General features: G+C 46.8%; 1 protein-coding gene and 3 long non-coding RNA genes across 5 annotated transcripts; all 4 read right to left on the bottom strand.

Annotated features, from left to right (window-relative positions):
- Positions 1-96: 96 nt before the first annotated feature.
- On the bottom strand, positions 97-21,296 carry LOC148390169 (uncharacterized). Of its 2 annotated transcripts, none has more exons than XR_015861801.1 (3): positions 20,235-21,296; positions 18,296-18,384; positions 97-234 (listed from the first exon to the last, which is right to left on the bottom strand). It is a non-coding gene; the product is annotated as an uncharacterized LOC148390169 (long non-coding RNA). The 2 variants fall into 2 exon arrangements; XR_015861802.1 differs by lacking the exon at positions 97-234 and adding an exon at positions 12,844-13,228.
- On the bottom strand, positions 3,848-6,258 carry LOC148390172 (janus kinase and microtubule-interacting protein 3-like). The gene is made up of 8 exons (XM_088392471.1): positions 6,185-6,258; positions 5,916-5,978; positions 5,731-5,829; positions 5,408-5,641; positions 5,222-5,287; positions 5,092-5,160; positions 4,648-5,015; positions 3,848-4,568 (listed from the first exon to the last, which is right to left on the bottom strand). Exons 1-7 carry the CDS (start codon positions 6,251-6,253, stop codon positions 4,788-4,790), a joined length of 828 nt encoding a protein of 275 aa, XP_088248597.1. The 5' UTR covers positions 6,254-6,258; the 3' UTR covers positions 3,848-4,568; positions 4,648-4,787.
- Positions 6,345-6,967, bottom strand: LOC148390171 (uncharacterized). The gene is made up of 3 exons (XR_015861809.1): positions 6,881-6,967; positions 6,640-6,744; positions 6,345-6,495 (listed from the first exon to the last, which is right to left on the bottom strand). It is a non-coding gene; the product is annotated as an uncharacterized LOC148390171 (long non-coding RNA).
- Positions 8,232-9,287, bottom strand: LOC148390170 (uncharacterized). The gene is made up of 3 exons (XR_015861810.1): positions 9,075-9,287; positions 8,622-8,815; positions 8,232-8,497 (listed from the first exon to the last, which is right to left on the bottom strand). It is a non-coding gene; the product is annotated as an uncharacterized LOC148390170 (long non-coding RNA).
- Positions 21,297-23,429: the final 2,133 nt, after the last annotated feature.

Here is a 23,429-nt window from a genome sequence, read left to right as displayed (position 1 = left end):
GCATAGTAAAAAGTGCTCTTGGCAGCTAGAGAGTGCCGCGTTGACCACTGTGCATGAAGAAATAACCACCTGCAACGTTTGGTTTAGGTTTTAGGTGCATTTTTAATTTTATTGCTTAAATCGCATTTTCTCGACGAGCTGAGCACGTTTTCTGAAATGTGCTCCTCCCGTCACTCTGGTTGGGTGTGCATAGTAAAAAGTGTCCTTGGCAGCTAGAGAGTGCCGAGTTGACCACTGCGCATAAAGAAATAACCAAAACGGCTCAGAAAATGTTCCTGATTTCACTTTATCAGTTCGAGAGGCTGAATCGACCCGCTCCGACCATCCGTGATACAGCAGAGCATTCTTTGGATGAAGAGATGAAACAAGTTTTGGATAATTAAAATTTAAATCAATATGAAAAGATCAAAATTTATCAGACCTTATTGCAGCGTTACTTAGGGCTGGTCAAACAAAAAGACTCCGAGCAAATTCCTATTACGATTCGCAACGAAGCCAATGAGGAGGGAGAAAGAAAGACCGGAGATGAGACCACAATCGAGGTGACAAGTAGACGCTATGAGGATATCTTGGATGCCATAGGTCCACGTTTCCGGCGCAATGCCAACTATGTGCTGAAAAGACTGTCGGCAGAAGATGTAAGCTGGACGCTGTTAAGTGAATTTATTTTTAGAGGGAAAACTATCAAAGGCTCCCATGTGAGCGATCTGTTGAGACATTTGCGTGCGAGTGGGAAAAAAATCAACGAGAAACCGGTAGGGTGGGGTGAATTTCTCCAGACGCTAGCCCGATTAAACTTGCCGGAAACAAGCATCTCCAACCCCTTGGCTCGCGCAGATTTTAAATGTTTGAAATACGCTACAGGTGAAGATGGGGATGTTTCTTATGTAGAAGATGTAAACGTGATGAATAAAAAAAAAAAAGAAAAAGGACATCGCCGATACTAAAATGGGTTAGTTATTAGATGATACTCTAGTGTTGTTAGTGAAAAAAAAAACATGACTCTGTAACTCTCTTTAACAATGTTTATTGAATAAAAGATATTTTTATAAAACATTAACACGGTTTCAGACAATGACATTTTTTAAATTTATGCAATGAACATGATGTTTGCCCGCCGCACATCCGGTCTGGCCTTCGACATTTTTTGACAAACTCACTAACCATGGCGTCGTTATGGAGAGGATCCGAATTATAATGAGTCAGCACTTCGCGATAGGTGAGGCCCCGCCCACGTTGACTTAGATAATACACACAATGTTGACCGCAGGTGTCTGTGAGCTCGTGTTGCAACTGCCCGTTCTGATAGTCAACCCGTTTAGAATGCTTCTTCAGAAATCTGTATATACTCGATGGGTAGTACAGGCTGTCCGGTGGCAGACCAAAAGGATCAAAGAATGTGGCCGAGCCGTCCGATTCTAAAGTCAAAGCGAGCCAGTGCTCACCGGGTAAATGTCTTGGATGCGTGTTGACGATGTAATATGTTGGAGGCGGGTCTCTGACGTCAGCTAACTCATCCGATGCGAAAACACCTCCAAATAATGTTCTCTGCATCCGGGTCATAATCATGTCCAATTCACGACCGTTCATAGCGTTAATAATAGTCCATCAATGCTTCCCTCTTAGCATTAATCTCGATAAGCGAATCGTATGCAGCGTATACAATAAGAGTGGCTGTGTGTGGTATTGGGGTTCTGAAGCGCAAATCGAGTCTCAGGACCCCGCTATTCACAGGTGACAAAGCCCCGGAATCATCTACCTGACTTAAATTGAAAACAAAAAGTGAGTAGCCCTGACTAAAATCCTGTTGATCGATACAAAGAGGTAGATCTTTCAGAAAACGCCCTGTTGCTGTGTATAAATTATGAAATTCACGTGTACATATCCCAGCTTCGAAATTGGGCTGAAAAGCTTTGGCAGGTATTTGTCGACCTTCGTGGCTGAGAGCTAAATACTCTATGTTATAATGCAAAAAATTAAACGGGTTTAAATCTCTCCGTCCCATGAAACTGTTGTGGTTTACGAGCGCTATTACAATTTGCTTGGGGATATGTCTGAGGAATAGATTATCCTGATGACAAATTCGTGAGTTTTGTGGTATGTTGCAGGTCTTCATGTTCACGCGAGTCAGCGGATAGAGGGCGTTACCTTTCTGTAATGCGGCGGCGTGACCTATTGCTATAGCCGGTGAAATTGATACTTTTTTTACAAATAAGGATGCTCCTAGTATTTTGAGACACGAATCGCTGTCTGGAGCGCTCATGAGACAGAAATCATCAGAAGCTCTAGTTAACTTTAGGCGTAGATCCACATTATTCAATAGATGGCGTTCGGAGAAGAAAATATCTCCATGAAGCGGTCCCATAAGATGAAATTCACGTGAGCCGGCAATCTGCTGTGCGCGCCGCACAAAACCAGCGTTAGCCACGCCCTCTTCGAAAGAAATCGCGTCCATACGCCCCCTACTGTCTTTTGCGAACATTCCTGCTGTGAATTGTGACTCCAAAGAATCGTTTGAAAAGTTTAACAGCAACTCGATGATGGATCTGTATGCGTGCATGGCACTAGATTGTGAGATTAACCGCCCACCCAACGAAATATCTAATTGACTAAAAATTGTGTTTATAGGAAAATTCACGATGCCAACTTGTTCTTGAGGTGGAATATTTGTCCCATCCCTACGCATCACCTTTGCACGGAGATGTAGTAAAGTGTCGGATAAATCTAAATATTTTGAGCCGTCCCCGGGTATAAAAAACTCTATGGGCCCCTGGTCCACAATCGCGGCCAGAGGGTGGAATTCGACATATGAGCTATCATCTATGGAGAATTGGGTCATGGGAGCCGTAAACAAATCGAGACTTGATAGCGTCGCCTCGTGGCTCTTGAAATGTAGAAGGGCCATTTTTAAGAGAAAATATCTGTCTTGCGTCTTCTCCGCTTTTTCCTGACAACTGGTCTGAGACCGGTGGAGCGTCTTTTCCTTTTAACGCTCCTTTTTCTCCGCCCCCCAGGATGGGTCGTCCCACGTGACAATACAGCAAGCCCGGAACCTTCTTGCTCGGGGCCTTGTTTCTGGTGGATTCTTTGAATGACGCGCCCCGCTACATCCGTTGCTATGTTTTTAGCGGCGGCTTGAAGATGCGGCTTCGCCAAGTTAAACCCGTTTTTAAACAAAGGCATCACGAAACGAAATAATTTTGCAAAAATAGATCCTATCCCTCGTCCAAACTGAACCGGCGCCCCTGCAAAACCGGCTTGAAACGAGCCCCCCACTTGTGTTTCATAATAATCAACAAAATGCATGTAGACTTAGTTATCATGCGTTGACATAATGGCGCACTGGTTAGCATGGCCACCTCTTAAGCATGATGTTGCGGGTTCGACGCCTGATCAATGTTAGCATGGAGTGAGCTGAAGTGCATGGCGCTGAAGATTTGAATCTTTGAAATGCGCTGAGGTCTGACATATCAGGCAGAATGGTTTGCCATCACGTTCAACAAAAAATAGAAACTTTCCCACTCTGATTAAAACGTCCTGTGTTCATCTACGTATTTTCGTTTTGCTGTGCATCTTTTCCCTGCCATTTCGAGAGCCCAATTGACACTCATAGTTTAAAGAAATGTGTTTGCCCATCCTACTTTGTGGAATTTCACCACATGCGCTTTTGACCAAAATACCAAATTGAACTCAAGTGAAGCCAACACGCACAACCCCCCCCCCACACACACACACAAATGTTGATATGAACATAAAAGAGCCGCATGCGGTTCGGGACTTGCGGCTTGGCCAAACCTGTACTATACAACTTTATTTGTATAAAATTTTCACAACAGCTGTCACACAAACAAAGCGGGAAAAACCGAAGACGTGCGTGTTCCGCCCACGCTGGATTTATTTGCACCTTTGAAAAGACACCGTATTGCCGCAGATGTGGCAAAGAGTACTTTTGGGCATCTGAGACGGAAGGATGTCCAAAGCATCACGTCACCTGCTCTGGTAGGCATGGTGGTGGGACGTTGAGGTCAACCGCTTTGGGGTTGGCTGAATCTTTGATCGCAGGATGCCACACACTTGAAGACAGAAGCAGAAAAGCAGAGCTAAATGCAAAATGTACTCACCGGTGACTCCAATTTTTTTCCCCCCTGAAGAAACAGCTGGACGGGTGGCCCCGGCTGGCCAGTGGGACTCTTGTTATTCTGACCCTTTTTAGTGCGCGTTTGGGGCAACAACCGTTTTTTGTGGCGCTCTCTTCTGGTTCAAAAGTGCCCTGCATGTGAATGTGCTTTTCCTGCCTTCTGATTGGATGAGCGCCGGTGTGACGCGGTGCCTCTGTCACCGTGGCGGGGGGTATACGTTGGCATCGGAGCGTCTGCCAACGTCTGAGACCGGCTGGCAGTGTATCGGAGGTGTCGAGTGCGGTGCCGCTGGAGCTCACTCACCAGCTGGTGTTAGGGCCACAGAATGAAGGCCAAGGAGAAGAATAGAAAGAGAAACAGAAACTTCTCCTCCAATTGTTTGATTTGTCTCTTCTGAGCTTCGATGAATTCTTTCAGCTCTTTGTTCCTCTAGGACGGACAAATGGAAAGTGGCATTCAAAAGCCAGTAAGCGTGCAAGTAAGTGCCGGGCTGGCTTTGGGCCCTTACCTGTTGCGCGCTGTGCAGCAGATCCATTCTCTCTTGGAGGATGCAAGCGTCGCGCTCCCTCAACTCGCACATCAGGGCTCGCTTCCATTGGTCCACGGCGCTCCTAAGCTCTTCTCTCTGATCCGCCGTCAGCACGTCATTCACGCCAGCGTGGCTGGCTTTTTCGCCGTCCGTGGCGGGGCAGTCCCGCTGCGGTAGCGCCTCGTACAACATGGCCTCCAGCTCCAGGATCCTCTGGGCCGCAATCCTCGTCCATCAGTGGTCCGGCGGGAGATTTGAGGGCGGCTTACCTTATGAGCCTGGTCCATGGAACACTTCCTGAAGTCCAACTCTTCATCCAGGTAGCCCTTCTGCTTGCAGAACATATCCTAGCACAGCTCAAGGTCAGAATTGTTGGGGCACATTGCCGGAGTTCCCCTTGGCTGATGTCGCGTGTCTGTCTACCTTCTCACTTTCAATGTCCAACATCTTCTGTTGAAGTGCTGACTTGGTCACTTTGATGTATTCTAACCACTGAGGAAAGGCTGCTGTCACATAAGCAGAATGCGAGAGCGTGCGTGGACGTGCGCGTTACCTTCTCGGCTAGGGTGAGAAGGGTCCTGGCGTGAATCACGACCACCTGCTCCTCGTTGGTGAGATTCTGCAAGAGCCCAAAGGCACAGCGTCAACAAGCTTCTTTCAGCGCAAAGCCTTCCAAAAGTCACATTTGAGCCGCCGAGTCTCGTGGAGTGCGAACATAAGGAGTTCGACATACACTTACGGCGTTATAGCCCAGGATGTCCAGCTTCTTCATCAGATCACTGATGACGATGTCCGGGGGAAAGGCGCAAGGAGCAATGTAAGGTGTTCTGGGACCTCGGGTTAAGGTTAGGGTTGCGAGGGACGCCTTACGTACGCTCACGCCCTCGGCCTCGCAGTAGATCTGCAAAGGGCTGAGGCCGTCTGGGAAACGGACTTGCAGAAACTTCAAGACGGGGGAGCGCCACTCCCTCTCCTGAAAGGCAGAGGCATGCATCCGTCCGTCCGTCCGTCCGTCCGTCCGTCACATCTCTGGCCTCAACACGCTTGTGCGAGTCTTCCCACCTCCAGCTCCAGGATGCGGAACTCAAGCAGTTCGTTTTGGTCTCGGATATCCTGGATGTGCTCTTTCAGACGCGCTTCTTCCGCCTCCATCCGCCTGACCTGAAAAGACAGTCAGACCTCATCTGCGGGGCTTCCCGACAGGTGTGACGCCAAGCGACTCCGCCCAGCGCCTTTCTTTCCGTCACCTTTTCGGCCAACTGCTGATTGCTCTGACGCAGCAGCTGCTTCTCCTCCACCCACTTGACATTCTAGAAGAGACAAACGCGTGGACAGCTTTGGAATGTTGTGTCATTTTCATCCACAAATTCTTTGGTTGACTGGAAAATGACATTTGCTTTTCTCCGCATTTTCCCAGCCACGTTCGGGGGGTTGGTCCAGTAATGCCAGACGGATGAGTGACTGAAGAATGTAGCTATTTTGTCTGAGAAAAAGGTGTGCTCATTGATGAGCTTACCTGTCCTTGTTGCTTCAGCACTGACTCCAGATCTGCTACTCTGCTTTGATAGTGACCCATTTCTACCATCAGCTTTTCTCTGGTCTGAAAGGAGGAGGAGGGAGGCTCCTCCTCCTCCTTTCAGACCAGAGAACACCCGAGGCTGGGTGAGAACGGGGAGGCTGCGACCCGGCCGGGGGTTGCGGGAAGGGGCGCCACCTTGATCTCCTTCTCGGCGTCGTAGTCCCCTTCGCTGGTCTGGGCTAGCAGAGCGTAGGCTCGTTGCAGCGCTTGATATTCTTGCGTCAGCTGGCGGTAGCGAAGCTCCGCCTCTTCATGCACACACCAATGCAACACAGCACTAGTACCAGAATCAGTCAGACTGGCGACAAAGCACCCGCGACGCAAAGACGAGTCCGATTCCAGGCTGAAGAGGAATGTTTGGTGCCAATACGCTGGCAGAAATGGCGGGCTACCTCTTCGGGTTCCGTGTCGGGGGTTCTGTCGGTGTGAAAAGACAAGGACGATCCGTCCGAGTCCACCAACACGTCTTCGTCGTAGCCGTAAAATGTTTCGATGACCTGCGGGCGCGGAAGCAAACATCGCTCTGAACAAACTGAAGCGACACCTCACGATGAATCGACGAGAGGAACGATAGCGAGAAAAAGGCCATTTCATCTTGCGCAACACCAAGCAGCCGCAAACAAACAGACTCACCTTGCAGGACCTCACGCTTTGTTCCTCCTCAGAGATTCTCGACGTCGGTATCGTAGCAGCAAATCTCTCTCCTGTCGACACAAATAATCCGCCTTTGAGATTCTTTGGATGCAAAGGGAACGAACGGCTCCGGCGCAGAAACAAACGCGACTCACAATGACATTTCTGACATGAGCTCCTGTCTCCAGAGCCTGAAAAACACGTCACCGGCGATGATTGGAGGGACGCTCGTCTTTTCCAAAAGTGACAACTACAGGGTGTGTCAGGGTTTTCCAGATTATCTTTATCGTATCATTGTGTTGCTTTGACTTTGACTGCGACCTGTAATAAATAATATTATTTATCCCTTATTTATCCCTATCGCTTATCCCTTCCTACACAAAGTCGTAAAACACCCCTTGCTATGTTTTGACTAGAGGTCAAGGGCTTCCTCTATTCAATCCACTCTTACACCCACCCTGTTTCTCTTAATTAAAATGCTCGTGCAGGAGCCGAGAGTCAGACTTCATTCGTACAACGGATGGACTCTCCACCTGCAGGTGTCCAAAAGAACTTACTTGTCTCCCGTGTGGTTCTTGCAAAATAAGTTGGAGCGAGCGCAACTCTAACAGGGTGCATTTTGCCACTAGCTGCCTACGGACAATGACGTCGCGCTCGCGGCTCATGGTTGACGGGCTGAGCAGCCGGGCAAGTCCGTCGTTTTCAGCGCACAGCGAGTGGCAAAGGCGCTGACAAAACGGGAGCTTTGAGCTGCTGAAAACGGCAAAACAAGTCTAAAGCGTGTTCAAACGCGTGCGCACAATGCTCCTGCTTGAAAGGTCGGAATTTAAGGGGCCAATTTTTTGGATGGCGGCCGCCGGCCAAGCTTTGGACGGAAAAGGTTTCCTGGCGACAGCGAGCGAGCGCGGCGCTGCCGTACGTGCACCGAGTCGCCTGCCTGAAGACCTTGGACAAGTCGTCGATGATGTGCCGCTGCTCCACAACTTGAAGGAACTCCATTTCACCGTCCTGCTGGCCGCAACCGCGGTCCAGGTCATTGAGCGAACTAGGCCTTCTCTGTGGAACACAAATGCAGTGGACTCTGTTGGCACGCCGCCGTTGTCCGCGTCGACTTACCAAGCTTGCCATCTCCTCGTTCTCCTGGGTGACAAAGCGCACTTTGTTTTCAAGGCGACACAGCACCAGCGAGAGTTCTTCATTCTTCCTGCTCAGGCGTTTGTTTTTGTACAGGAGTGGCAGAAACTGGCTTTCTGTTTCTCTCAGTCCCTTTAGCTGCAAGCATGAAGTGCGGGATGTGAAAGACGCACAACACGCGGGCCAGAACGTATCCATTCCTTTTGCATCGGTTTGAACGGAATCGTGGCTTTGGCTCCCAATAAAAGACATCTACCAGGCAACCGACTCACCGCGCCGCTCAACTAATAAGCAAGCGCAATGGGTGCCTCGCTGGATGGCGCGCATCAAACGTAGCGCAAACCTTCAAGCGTGCCGTCAATAAATTACCAGTTCATTGCGCTCTTCAGAAAGCAGGGCGTTTCGATCCTCCAGTTTCCTGATGACTGCGCTGAGCTCAGCGATTTTCAGATGAAACCGTCGCGTGTCCCGATCATCCTGAGACTGAAAACGCCCCGCAACACACACACACAAGCACTCGTTCAAAGTTCAAAACTGTTTTTGTGCTACCTTCCTCCAGCAACGAACTAAGTCATGCGTACTGCAAGTGTGTGATGAGGTGGCTTACGCAATGAAGAGGATTGCTAGTAGCGGCGTTGACCCCACTTCCAGGGTAGTTTAGGCCCGCCCTTTGGGAATCCCTCAGGGCAGCGATCTGCTGCTCGGCAGCCTGAGTCTGCAGCTGAAGGCGGTGGACGTGGCCGGCCCCAGGGCTTCATCCAAAACACTAACCGCTCTGTCTTTCAGCTTGATCTCATCCGTCTGGATGTACAAACGGGGAGCGCTCAGGCAGGCGGGCAAACTCATTTGCCAGAATTGTGACAAAAACAAAGAGAGCAACCGGCCAATTTTTTTTCTTGAATCGACTAGAACACCTTTGCTGTGACAAAAGCGAAGCGAGCAACCGGACATTTTCTTCTTGTGAAATAGAATAGAATAGAATGCCTTAGGTGTCATTGCACTGCAGGTATACAACGAAATTGGGAACATAGCCACGCACCGCGCATCTGATCAGTCCTACCAGTCGGCGGATCTCCCTCTCGCAGTCTCTCTTGGTTCGGCTCAGCTCCTCCCGATGCTGGTGATGAGCCGATCGGAGCTCGGCCGCTCGGGACTGCCAGGCCTGCTGGGCCGCTGCCAGGGCTTCTTCCGCGCTCCTGGTGGAGGCGACACCGCTCGGTCTCCCGACACCGCCGCGTCTCCTCCACCTCCGCCAGCAAAGCGCCCCCCCTCCTCACCTGAGCAGACATTGCGCCACACCGGGCCGTTGAGACCGCAACGGAGCGCCGCGACGCTTACTGGGGACAAGCTACACAATACGGTAGCGGCCGCATCGAAGCCCGACGTGGCGTGCGGATAGTCAGACACGGATAGAGCGGATCACCTTGTCCATGGAGCCGTCCCTCAGGCTGAGGACCAAGGCATTCAGTCGCTGGATCTCTCCATCTTTGATTTTGATCACTCTCATCAGCTCCATTTCATGCTGCCGCAGTAATGTCTCCCTGGTAATGGCTAACTCTTTCTGCTTCTCCTCATGGAGTTTGCTTTTGAGTTCCGTCATGGCGGCGGTGGCACGGTGGTGCTCCGCCCGCAGGTCCTGACTTCTCTCTCTCTCCAGACAGCTGACCTGACATGACTTAGACTTAGACTTAGACAAACTTTATTGTCATCTTGTCTGCACATGGTGCATACAAAACGAAATTCCGTTGCATACGTCTTACAACAAAGTAGTGATATTGCAGTTGAATAGAAGTAACATATCCTATGAAAATATATATATATACATATACTATATATATATATATATATATATTAAAAATAAGTATAAAGTGCAGCAGTGATAATTATGCAATAGTGCAAGTAGGCAAAACAGTATTCAAGAGTGTGCAGAGGAATGCTAAACCATGTATTAAACTTCTATTTAAAGGGTTTATACAAGTTCAGTAAAGTTGGTAGTGCAAGATAGAGGTCCGTAGTGTCATAAAGTACAGTTCTGTGAATGTGTGATGCAGAGTTCAGTTTAGAGCTCAACAGTTCTAGTGTTCAACAGTCTGATGACAGCAGGGAAAAAGCTGTTGCAGAACCTGGTGGACCTGCAGCGGATGCTGCAAACCTCTTCCCAGAGGGCAGCAGGGAGAACAGTCCATGGTGGGGGTGTGATGGGTCATTGATGATGTTACGGGCACGGGACATGCAGCGCTGAGATGAAATGTCCTGAATGGAGGGAAGAGGAGCCCCTATGATCCTCTCTGCTGTCCTCACCACTCTCCTCACGTTCTTCCAATCGGAGGCGGTGCAGCCTCCACACCACACAGAGAGACAGCTTGTCAGAATGCTCTCTATGGTGCTCCTGTAGAACGTCCTCATGATGGGTGGGGGCAGGTGGGCTCTCCTCATCCTCCGCTGTAAGTACAAGCGCTTCTGTGCCCTCTTGACCAGTGCCGTAGTGTTCATAGTCCAGGTGAGGTCTTCTGTGATGTGGACCCCCAGGAATTTGGTGGTGCTGACCACCTCCACAGCTGAGCTGTTGATGATCAGTGGAGCGTGGTGAGGCTGTTTTTTCCTGAAGTCGACGATGATCTCCTTCATCTTCTCCTCATTCAGGATCAGGCTGTTTTCTCTGCACCAGCCCACCAGCTGCTCCACCTCCTCTCTGTAGTCCAGGTCGTTGTTGTCTCTGATGAGCCCCACCACCGTTGTGTCGTCTGCTGACTTCACGATGTGATTGGTGGTGAACCTGAGGACGCAGTCGTGTGTCATCAGGGTGAACAGCAGGGGGCTCAGGACGCAGCCCTGAAGGGAGCCTGTGCTGAGTGTGATGACATCAGAGGTGTTCTGTCCGACCCGGACTGACTGAGGTCTGTTGCTGAGGAAGTCTAGCAGCCAGTTGCGAAGGGGGGTGTTGAAGCCCAGGTGTTCCAATTTTCCTACCAGATGCTGTGGGATGATGGTGTTAAACGCTGAGCTGAAGTCCAGGAACAGCCTCCGCACATGGGTGTTCTTCTCCTCCAGGTGAGCCAGGCTCAGGTGAAGAACGGAGGAGATGGCGTCCTGAGTGGAGCGGTTTTGCCGGTCGGCAAACTGGAACGGGTCAAATAATAGGGGGAGTCTGGAAACGATGTGACCTTTAAGCAGCCTTTCGAAGCACTTCATCATAACCGGAGTCAGTGCAACAGGCCGGTAATCATTAAATGAGGTGATTTGAGGTTTCTTCGGCACCGGAATGATGGAGGCAGTCTTAAAGCACGCCGGCACTGTGGCTTGGCCCAGCGAGGTGTTAAAAATGTCTGTGATGACCCCAGCCAGATGACTTGCACATTCCCTGAACACACGCCCAGGAATGTTGTCGGGGCCAGGGGCCTTACAGGGGTTGACTCTCCTCAGGGTCTTCAACACATCGGCGGAGTCAAGGCAGAGTACCTCCTCTTCCTGATGGGGGACAGTTTTAACTGCTGGAGTGCCGTTTAGTGCCTCGAACCTCCCAAAGAAGTTATTTAGACCATTTAGAAAGTCAGCATCAACTACACCCACCGGGGGGGGGGGAGAGTGAGTTGTAGTCTGTAATCGCCCGTATGCCTTGCCACATACTCCTGATGTTTTTGACGTCGTGGAAACGATCCTGAAATTTTCGACTGCGGTCTCGCTTCGCTATCCTGATGGCACGGTTCAAGTTGGCTCTCGCTGTCCTCAGTGTCTCCTTGTCGCCAGACTTGAAGGCAGAGTTCCGCGCTCGTAGCGTTTGACGTACCTCCTCAGTCATCCAGGGTCGTTGGTTGCCCCGGGTGATGATATTCTTAGTGGTGCTGACGTCCTCGGTGCATTTGTTGATGTAGGCTGACACAGTCATGGCACACGCATGTCTAATCTACATCGGGAAAACTGGGAGGGAGGGAGGGAGGCAGGCAGGGAGGCAGGCAGGGAGGCAGGCAGTGTCTGTCTGTTGAGGTTTTCACCTTGTTCTTCTCCTGCTGAAGTTCTAACTGGACGTCCATCAGTTTGGTTCTCAGCTCGTCATTGGCGGCCTGAAGGGCGTCCGTTCGCTCCGCCTTGGCCCGCCCTGCCGGAGCTCGTTTGGACATCTCTTACTCGAGTCTCGCCCGGTCGTCAGTCAGAGATCACAACATTTGTACCTGGAGAGCACAAACGCAGCGCTGTTTTCCACTGGCTTCGAACTCAACTTCAATCGGTACCGTAACTTACAACATCATAAACATAGAACTAGCTTGACTTATTCATTGAATAAATGCATTTGGTTCTTCAAAACTGCATCACGCAACATAGCGTGACCGAGACGGCCGTTATCCACCTGCGTGAAGTTATTTGGTGAAATGAATGAGATGTTTAAGACACCATCGTTCTGTCTCTATGTAGATGAAGGGAAATAATCGATTGCTGAAGGTCCAAAGGTGTTGTGATAAACAAATAAACATATTAGTGATTAGTGACATATTTGTGATAAACATATTAGGCAGGATAATCACATATGTTAACGTGACTGCCCACACTGTATTTATTTATGGTTATTTGTTAAATCGAGTACTGTTAGACATGAAATAGGAAGTGTTTAACATAAATGGAAGACGAAAGGGGTACTCACCATTGTAGCTCCTGCTGGTCAATGATACGAGCCTCTTCTTGCAGTGGAAAACATACAGCCAACAAACACCGTGGAACCTAAAGGAATGAAATTAAACATTAACATTTAGCCTCAACCAACATTCACAGATACAACGCAACGCAAACTACACAAACGTAAATCTTTTTAAACACAATGAGTTGTACTTACCGTGTACGCTCTAGACGGTCCACTTGCAAGCAGAAAATAAAGATATTTCTGTTGATAATCGTCGTGTTTGTATCCGGTGTCTCGCTCAAGGCCATTGCGCCCACAGATTTGAATTTTGGCGAGAGTTCAGCCTATTGACGTCATTTCCGCGGTGTAATACCCGCATATCTGAAACGGCAAAGTTAAGAGTAGAGTTAAATAAAGTTTTTAGTCAACGCAATAATTTACAACCGTTGACCAGTCGAAATAATCGTCGAAATTTGGCGTCTGTGGCTGGAAGCAGACGCCGAGTTCGACATTCCTCCCAAACGCCAAACTCCCTCGCTTTTCAGGGCTAAAAAAAAAACAGTTGTAATTACCTTGTACGCTCTAGACGGTCAAGTTGCAAGCTGAAAACAAAAATATTTGTGTTACTAACCGCTGTGTCTTGTTTGCCAGAATTGCCGCTTTCCTACTTCCTGTTGCAAGCCACGCCCACGGATTATAATTTTGCCGTGAGTTCCGCCTATTGACGTCAAGTCCGCGTCACATGACTGCGACATAATATTATCTAAAACTGTTTGTGCGGTATTGTGTTGTTCTGTGCGGTATTGTGTTATTCTGTGCGGCGTCGTGTTGTTCTGTGCGGCGTCGTGTTGTTCAGTGCGACGTCGTGTTGTTCAGTGCGGCATGGTGTTGTTCAGTAAGGCATGGTGTTGTTCAGTGCGGCATGGTGTTGTTCAGTGCGGCATAATGTTGTTCAGTGCGGCATAATGTTGTTCAGTGCGGCATGGTGTTGTTCAGTGCGGCATGGTGTTGTTCAGTGCGGCATGGTGTTGTTCAGTGCGGCATAATGTTGTTCAGTGCGCCATAATGTCGTTCAGTGCGGCATGGTGTTGTTCAGTGCGGGATGGTGTTGTTCAGTGCAGGATGGTGTTGTTCAGTGCGGCATGGTGTTCAATGCGGCATGGTGTTGTTCAGTGCGGGATGGTGTTGTTCAGTGCGGCATGGTGTTGTTCAGTGCGGCATAATGTTGTTCAGTGCGGCATGGTGTTGTTCAGTGCGGCATGGTGTTGTTCAGTGCGGCATGGTGTTGTTCAGTGCGGCATGGTGTTGTTCAGTGCGGAATGGTGTTGTTCAGTGCAGCATGGTGTTGTTCAGTCCGGGATGGTGTTGTTCAATGCGGGATCGTGTTGTTCTGTGCGGGGTGGTGTTGTTCAGTGCGGGATGGTGTTGTTCAGTGCGGCATGGTGTTGTTCAATGCGGCATGGTGTTGTTCAGTGCGGGATGGTGTTGTTCATTGCGGCATGGTGTTGTTCAGTGCGGCATGGTGTTGTTCAGTGCGGCATGGTGTTGTTCAGTGCGGCATGGTGTTGTTCAGTGCGGCATAATGTTGTTCAGTGCGGCATGGTGTTGTTCAGTGCGGCATGGTGTTGTTCAGTGCGGCATGGTGTTGTTCAATGCAGGATCGTGTTGTTCAGTGCAGCATAATGTTGTTCAGTGCAGCATGGTGTTGTTCAGTGCGGCATGGTGTTGTTCAATGCGGCATGGTGTTGTTCACTGCGGGATGGTGTTGTTCAGTGCGGCATAATGTTGTTCAGTGCGGCATGGTGTTGTTCAGTGCGGCATGGTGTTGTTCAGTGCGACATAATGTTGTTTAGTGCGGCATAATGTTGTTCAGTGCGGCATAATGTTGTTCAGTGCGGCATGGTGTTGTTCAGTGCGGCATGGTGTTGTTCAGTGCGGCATGGTGTTGTTCAGTGCAGGATGGTGTTGTTCAGTGCGGCATGGTGTTGTTCAATGCGGCATGGTGTTGTTCAGTGCGGGATGGTGTTGTTCAGTGCGGGATGGTGTTGTTCAGTGCGGCATGGTGTTGTTCAGTGCGGAATGGTGTTGTTCAGTGCGGCATGGTGTTGTTCAGTGCGGCATGGTGTTGTTCAGTGCAGGATGGTGTTGTTCAATGCGGGATCGTGTTGTTCAGTGCGGCATGGTGTTGTTCAGTGCGGCATGGTGTTGTTCAGTGCGGCATAATGTTGTTCAGTGCGGCATGGTGTTGTTCAGTGCGGCATGGTGTTGTTCAGTGCGGCATGGTGTTGTTCAGTGCGGCATGGTGTTGTTCAGTGCGGCATAATGTTGTCCAGTGCGCCATAATGTTGTTCAGTGCGGCATGGTGTTGTTCAGTGCGGGATGGTGTTGTTCAGTGCGGCATGGTGTTGTTCAATGCGGCATGGTGTTGTTCAGTGCGGGATGGTGTTGTTCAGTGCAGGATGGTGTTGTTCAGTGCGGCATGGTGTTGTTCAATGCGTCAGTGCGGCATAATGTTGTTCAGTGCGGCATGGTGTTGTTCAGTGCGGCATGGTGTTGTTCAGTGCGGGATGGTGTTTTTCAGTGCGGCATGGTGTTGTTCAATGCGGCATGGTGTTGTTCAGTGCGGGATGGTGTTGTTCAGTGCAGGATGGTGTTGTTCAGTGCGGCATGGTGTTGTTCAATGCGGCATGGTGTTTTTCAGTGCGGGATGGTGTTGTTCAGTGCGGCATGGTGTTGTTCAGTGCGGCATGGTGTTGTTCAGTGCGGCATGGTGTTGTTCAGTGCGGCATGGTGTTGTTCAGTGCGGCATGGTGTTGTTCAGTGCGGCATGGTGTTGTTCAGTGCGGAATGGTGTTGTTCAGTGCGGCATGGTGTTGTTCAGTGCGGGATGGTGTTGTTCAATGCGGGATCGTGTTGTTCAGTGCGGGGTGGTGTTGTTCAGTGCAGCATGGTGTTGTTCAGTGCGGCATGGTGTTGTTCAATGCGGCATGGTGTTGTTCAGTGCGGGATGGTGTTGTTCAGTGCGGCATGGTGTTTTTCAGTGCGGCATAATGTTGTTCAGTGCAGCATGGTGTTGTTCAGTGCGGCATGGTGTTGTTCAGTGCGACATAATGTTGTTCAGTGCGGCATAATGTTGTTCAGTGCGGCATGGTGTTGTTCTGTGCGGCATGGTGTTGTTCAGTGCGGCATGGTGTTGTTCAGTGCGGCATGGTGTTGTTCAGTGCAGGATGGTGTTGTTCAGTGCAGGATGGTGTTGTTCAATGCGGCATGGTGTTGTTCAGTGCGGGATGGTGTTGTTCAGTGCAGGATGGTGTTGTTCAGTGGGCATGGTGTTGTTCAGTGCGGAATGGTGTTGTTCAGTGCGGCATGGTGTTGTTCAGTGCGGCATGGTGTTGTTCAGTGCAGGATGGTGTTGTTCAATGCGGGATGGTGTTGTTCAGTGCGGGATGGTGTTGTTCAGTGCAGGATGGTGTTGTTCAGTGCGGCATGGTGTTGTTCAATGCGGCATGGTGTTGTTCAGTGCAGGATGGTGTTGTTCAGTGCGGCATGGTGTTGTTCAATGCGGCATGGTGTTGTTCAATGCGGCATGGTGTTGTTCAGTGCGGCATGGTGTTGTTCAGTGCGGCATGGTGTTGTTCAGTGCAGCGTAATGTTGTTCAGTGCGGCATGGTGTTGTTCAGTGCGGCATGGTGTTGTTCAGTGCGGCATGGTGTTGTTCAGTGCGGGATGGTGTTGTTCAGTGCGGCATGGTGTTGTTCAGTGCGGCATGGTGTTGTTCAGTGCGGGATGGTGTTGTTCATTGCGGCATGGTGTTGTTCAGTGCGGCATGGTGTTGTTCAGTGCGGCATGGTGTTGTTCAGTGCGGCATAATGTTGTTCAGTGCGGCATAATGTTTTTCAGTGCGGCATGGTGTTGTTCAGTGCGGGATGGTGTTGTTCAGTGCAGGATGGTGTTCAGTGCGGCATGGTGTTGTTCAATGCGGGATCGTGTTGTTCAGTGCGGCATGGTGTTGTTCAGTGCGGCATGGTGTTGTTCAGTGCGGCATGGTGTTGTTCAGTGTGGCATGGTGTTGTTCAGTGCGGCATAATGTTGTTCAGTGCGGCATAATGTTGTTCAGTGCGGCATAATGTTGTTCAGTGCGGCATAATGTTGTTCAGTGCGGCATAATGTTGTTCAGTGCGGCATAATGTTGTTCAGTGCGGGATGGTGTTGTTCATTGCGGCATGGTGTTGTTCAGTGCGGCATGGTGTTGTTCAGTGCGGCATGGTGTTGTTCAGTGCGGCATGGTGTTGTTCAGTGCGGGATGGTGTTGTTCATTGCGGCATGGTGTTGTTCAGTGCGGCATGGTGTTGTTCAGTGCGGCATGGTGTTGTTCAGTGCGGCATAATGTTGTTCAGTGCGGCATAATGTTGTTCAGTGCGGCATGGTGTTGTTCAGTGCGGGATGGTGTTGTTCAGTGCAGGATGGTGTTGTTCAGTGCGGGATGGTGTTCAATGCGGGATCGTGTTGTTCAGTGCGGCATGGTGTTGTTCAGTGCGGCATGGTGTTGTTCAGTGCGGCATGGTGTTGTTCAGTGCGGCATGGTGTTGTTCATTTCGGCATAATGTTGTTCAGTGCGGCATAATGTTGTTTAGTGCGGCATGGTGTTGTTCAGTGCGGGATGGTGTTGTTCAGTGCGTTATAATGTTGTTCAGTGCGGCATGGTGTTGTTCAGTGCGGCAAGGTGTTGTTCAGTGCGGCATGGTGTTGTTCAGTGCGGCATAATGTTGTTCAGTGCGGCATAATGTTGTTCAGTGCGGCATGGTGTTGTTCAGTGCGGGATGGTGTTGTTCAGTGCGGGATGGTGTTGTTCAGTGCGGCATGGTGTTCAATGCGGAATGGTGTTGTTCAGTGCAGGATGGTGTTGTTCAGTGCGGCATGGTGTTGTTCAGTGCGGCATAATGTTGTTCAGTGCGGCATGGTGTTGTTCAGTGCGGCATGGTGTTGTTCAGTGCGGCATGGTGTTGTTCAGTGCGGCATAATGTTGTTCAGTGCGGCATGGTGTTGTTCAGTGCGGCATGGTGTTGTTCAGTGCGGCATAATGTTCAGTGCGGCATAATGTTGTTCAGTGCGGCATGGTGTTGTTCAGTGCGGGATGGTGTTGTTCAGTGCAGGATGGTGTTGTTCAGTGCGGCATGGTGTTCAGTGCGGGATGGTGTCTTTCAGTGCGGCATGGTGTCGTTCAGTGCGGCATGGTGTCTTTCAGTGCGGCATGGTGTCGTTCAGTGAGGCATGGTGTTGTTCAGTGCGGCATGGTGTTATTTAGTGCGGCATGGTGTTGTTCAGTGCGGGATGGTGTTGTTCAGTGTGGCATGGTGTTCAGTGCGGCATGGTGTTGTTCAGTGCGGTATCGTGTTGTTCAGTGCGGTATCGTGTTTCTCAGTGCGGCATCGTGTTGTTCAGTGCAGTATCGTTGTGTTGTTCGTATTGTGTTGTGTTGTTCGTAATGTGTTGTGTTGTTCGTATTTTGTTGTGTTGTTCATATTGTGTTGTTCATATTGTGTTGAGTTGTTCGTATTGTGTTGTGTTGTTCGTATTGTGTTGCCTTTAACACTTAGCCTCTAACACTTAGCCTCTAACACTTAGCCTCTAGCATCTAGAAGGTAAATAAATAGGAAGGAAGGACTCACCGGTGACGTCTTCGCCCACGTCCAAGCGTTGTACTTTGTATTTTCATCCTTCTGACAGTGGAAAACATAGCCAACAAACACCGTGGAACCTAAACGAATGAAAGAAAACTATCATTTGGCCACAACCAACATTCACAGATACAACACAATGTGACGTGCGGGGTTGAGGTTAAAGGTTGAGTGAAGGGCCCTCGTTTTAAACTACTTTTTTGAAAAGGATTGGGAACAAGTAAGACGTATTTAATTTATTTAATGGGAAGTAGTAAGAGCTATTGAATTTAATCTATGTATTCTATTCTATTGTATTGTATTCTGTTGTATTCTTTTGGATTGTATTCACACTAACCCCACTAAAACTTCAGCCCACAAAAACTCGCCTCTGGCGCCTAGCCTCTGGCACTTAGCCTCTAACACTTAGCCTTTAACACTTAGCCTTTAACACTTAGCCTTTAACACTTAGCCTTTAACACTTAGCCTAGAAGGTGAATAAATAGGGTTAAAGGTTGAGTGAAGGGACCTCGTTTTAAACTACTTTTTTGAAAAGGAGTGGGAACAAGTAAGACGTATTTAATTTATTTAATGGGAAGTAGTAAGACTTATTAAATTTATTTAATCTACTTTTCTTCCCAGGCAAAATTTGATGTGCTGCAATTCCAAATTTCCAAAGTGAATGAAGGAATGAAGTCCTTTAAATTATGATTTTGTATAAATACTAGGCATTAACACAAAATCGACGGCACAAAATGGGCAGACTTTACTTGTTTGAAAAGGACTGGTTACAAGACAGACTTTTTTAATTTATTTAATGGGAAGAAGACTTATTTAGTTTAATTGATCTATTTTTGTTCCCTGGCAAAATTCGATTTGCTGCAATTCCAAATTTCCAAAGTGAATGAAGGAAAGAAGTCGTTTAAATTATGATTTTGTTTAAATACTAGGCATAGACACAAAATCTACGGCACAAAATGGGCAGACTTTACTTGTTTGAAGAGGACTGATTACAAGACAGACTTTTCTGATTTATTTAATGGGAAGAAGACTTATTTAGTTTATTTAATCTATTTTTGTTCCCTGGCAAAATTGGATTTGCTGAAATTGTATTTTGCCAAATCTTGCCTTGAGACCTGATAGGAAGTATTAAACGCTTAGTTAAATCAATACAAGTTGGTAATAAGAGCGAGTAATGTTGGTTGAACCGATGAATGAAGGTTGAAAGCAATTTAAATTATGACTTTGTATAAATACTAGATATTAACAGAACATCTACTGCGCGAAATGGGCAGAGTTTACTTGTTTGAGAAGGAGTGGCTTATTCAAAACTAAGATTTATTTAATCTGTTTGTTCCCAGGCAAAATTGGATGTGATGCAATTCCAAATTTCACCACATGATGGTGCCCAATTTTGACTTCATAGGACATATTAAACACTTAGCTTGTTATTATGTTCAAGGTAATCAGATTTGTTTATTATTCTAATGGCCTCTTCAAAACTATTCTGGATTACAACTTTGGATCTATTCTACATTACTTGGCAACAACATACTCTGTAACAGATTAGGCAGTATAATCATATATGTTAACTTGAGAGTGCCCACACTCAATCTACTTATCGTGATGTGTTAAATCAATTACTGTTAGACATTATTTGTCTGATAATCTACCAAATCTTTGAATTGAAGAATTTGTGATTTAATTAATAGCTTGTTCAGGGTAATCAGACTTGTATATAATTCTAATGGCCTTCTTTTGAAAACTATTCTGAATTACAACTTTGGATCTTATATTACTTTGCAACAATCTACTCGGTGACAGATTAGGCAGTATAATCACATATGTTAACTTCAGTGCCCACACTGTATTTATTTATGGTTATTTGTTAAATCAAGTACTGTTAGACATGAAATAGGAAGTGTTTAACATAAATGTTATGGCTACTCACCATTGTAGCTCGCTCCTGGTCAATGATACGAGCCTCTTCTTGCAGTGGAAAACTTGCAGCCAACAAACACCGTGGAACCTAAAGGAATGAAATTAAACATTAACATTTCGCCTCGACCAATTTTCACACGTACAACGCAACGCGGCTACACTTCTGCTATTACAAACGTAAATCTCCTTAAACACAATGAGTGTTACTTACCGTGTACGCTCTAGACCAGGGGTGTCAAACTCATTTTTTTTCACGGGCCGCAATGTACTCATAGCTTCTTTCAGAGGGCCATTATGTATATATGTATACAAATAAATGTATGAGCATCTCGTATTATATACAGTAAAAGGTACAAAACAAACTGACAAATAACTCGTTTTCAAATCAGACGAGTAAAAACTGGTCAAATGTTGAAAAAAAAAGATATTATTAAAAATGAAGACAATTTGCAATTCTAGTAATGACACGAATTTGATGCACAATCTGTCATCACGGGCCACATAAAATGATGTGGCGGGCCGTATCTGGCCCCCGGGCCTTGAGTTTGACACCTGTGCTCTAGACGGTCCAGTTGCAAGCAGAAAATAAAGATATTTCCGTTGATAATCGTCGCTGCTCAGTGGCTCACGGCCATCGCGCCAACAGATTTGAATTTTGGCGGAGGTTCGGGCAATTACGTCATATCCGCGGCACATGACTGCGACGTAATACCCGCTTATCTGAAACGGCAGTTAAAAGTAGAGTTACATCAAGTTTTCTTGGAACCTAAACGAATGAAAGAAAACTATCATTTGGCCACAACCAACATTCACAGATACAACACAACGTGCGGGGTTGAGGTTAAAGATTGAGTGAAGGGCCCTCGTTTTAAACTACTGTTTTGAAAAGGAGTGGGAACAAGTAAGACGTATTTAATTTATTTAATGGGAAGTAGTAAGACTTATTAAATTTATTTAATCTACTTTTCTTCCCAGGCAAAATTTGATGTGCTGCAATTCCAAATTTCCAAAGTGAATGAAGGAATGAAGTCCTTTAAATTATGATTTTGTATAAATACTAGGCATTAACACAAAATCGACGGCACAAAATGGGCAGACTTTACTTGTTTGAAAAGGACTGGTTACAAGACAGACTTTTTTAATTTATTTAATGGGAAGAAGACTTATTTAGTTTAATTGATCTATTTTTGTTCCCTGGCAAAATTCGATTTGCTGCAATTCCAAATTTCCAAAGTGAATGAAGGAAAGAAGTCGTTTAAATTATGATTTTGTTTAAATACTAGGCATAGACACAAAATCTACGGCACAAAATGGGCAGACTTTACTTGTTTGAAGAGGACTGGTTACAAGACAGACTTTTCTGATTTTTTTAATGGGAAGAAGACTTATTTAGTTTATTTAATCTATTTTTGTTCCCTGGCAAAATTGGATTTGCTGAAATTGTATTTTGCCAAATCTTGCCTTGAGACCTGATAGGAAGTATTAAACGCTTAGTTAAATCAATACAAGTTGGTAATAAGAGCGAGTAATGTTGGTTGAACCGATGAATGAAGGTTGAAAGCAATTTAAATTATGACTTTGTATAAATACTAGATATTAACAGAACATCTACTGCGCGAAATGGGCAGAGTTTACTTGTTTGAGAAGGAGTGGCTTATTCAAAACTAAGATTTATTTAATCTGTTTGTTCCCAGGCAAAATTGGATGTGATGCAATTCCAAATTTCACCACATGATGGTGCCCAATTTTGACTTCATAGGACATATTAAACACTTAGCTTGTTATTATGTTCAAGGTAATCAGATTTGTTTATTATTCTAATGGCCTCTTCAAAACTATTCTGGATTACTACTTTGGATCTATTCTACATTACTTGGCAACAACATACTCTGTAACAGATTAGGCAGTATAATCATATATGTTAACTTGAGAGTGCCCACACTCAATCTACTTATCGTGATGTGTTAAATCAATTACTGTTAGACATTATTTGTCTGATAATCTACCAAATCTTTGAATTGAAGAATTTGTGATTTAATTAATAGCTTGTTCAGGGTAATCAGACTGGTATATAATTCTAATGGCCTTCTTTTGAAAACTATTCTGAATTACAACTTTGGATCTTATATTACTTTGCAACAATCTACTCGGTGACAGATTAGGCAGTATAATCACATATGTTAACTTCAGTGCCCACACTGTATTTATTTATGGTTATTTGTTAAATCAAGTACTGTTAGACATGAAATAGGAAGTGTTTAACATAAATGTTATGGCTACTCACCATTGTAGCTCGCTCCTGGTCAATGATACGAGCCTCTTCTTGCAGTGGAAAACTTGCAGCCAACAAACACCGTGGAACCTAAAGGAATGAAATTAAACATTAACATTTCGCCTCGACCAATTTTCACACGTACAACGCAACGCGGCTACACTTCTGCTATTACAAACGTAAATCTCCTTAAACACAATGAGTGTTACTTACCGTGTACGCTCTAGACGGTCCAGTTGCAAGCAGAAAATAAAGATATTTCCGTTGATAATCGTCGCTGCTCAGTGGCTCACGGCCATCGCGCCAACAGATTTGAATTTTGGCGGAGGTTCGGGCAATTACGTCATATCCGCGGCACATGACTGCGACGTAATACCCGCTTATCTGAAACGGCAGTTAAAAGTAGAGTTACATCAAGTTTTCTTGGAACCTAAACGAATGAAAGAAAACTATCATTTGGCCACAACCAACATTCACAGATACAACACAACGTGCGGGGTTGAGGTTAAAGATTGAGTGAAGGGCCCTCGTTTTAAACTACTGTTTTGAAAAGGAGTGGGAACAAGTAAGACGTATTTAATTTATTTAATGGGAAGTAGTAAGACTTATTAAATTTATTTAATCTACTTTTCTTCCCAGGCAAAATTTGATGTGCTGCAATTCCAAATTTCCAAAGTGAATGAAGGAAAGAAGTCGTTTAAATTATGATTTTGTTTAAATACTAGGCATAGACACAAAATCTACGGCACAAAATGGGCAGACTTTACTTGTTTGAAGAGGACTGGTTACAAGACAGACTTTTCTGATTTATTTAATGGGAAGAAGACTTATTTAGTTTATTTAATCTATTTTTGTTCCCTGGCAAAATTGGATTTGCTGAAACTGTATTTTGCCAAATCTTGCCTTGAGACCTGATAGGAAGTATTAAACGCT

This window comes from Syngnathus floridae, chromosome 12, assembly GCF_059516105.1.
Source record: "Syngnathus floridae isolate MCC-2025c chromosome 12, RoL_Sflo_1.0, whole genome shotgun sequence".
Classification (NCBI taxonomy): Eukaryota; Metazoa; Chordata; class Actinopteri; order Syngnathiformes; family Syngnathidae; genus Syngnathus; species Syngnathus floridae.
The sequence above is the reverse complement of the archived record's forward strand: the minus strand, read 5'-3'. Positions and strand labels throughout refer to the sequence as shown.

Bases quoted from the DNA above. Each gene is read 5' to 3' on its own strand.
- LOC148390172 (XM_088392471.1), bottom strand. From the start codon at position 6,253: ATGGTAGAAATGGGTCACTATCAAAGCAGAGTAGCAGATCTGGAGTCA. The intron at 5,979-6,184 runs GTAAGCTCATCA...TGTCTCTTCTAG, and splicing joins TGCTGAAGCAACAAGGACAG to AATGTCAAGTGGGTGGAGGA. The intron at 5,161-5,221 runs GTAACGCGCACG...GCCTTTCCTCAG, and splicing joins TTCTCACCCTAGCCGAGAAG to TGGTTAGAATACATCAAAGT.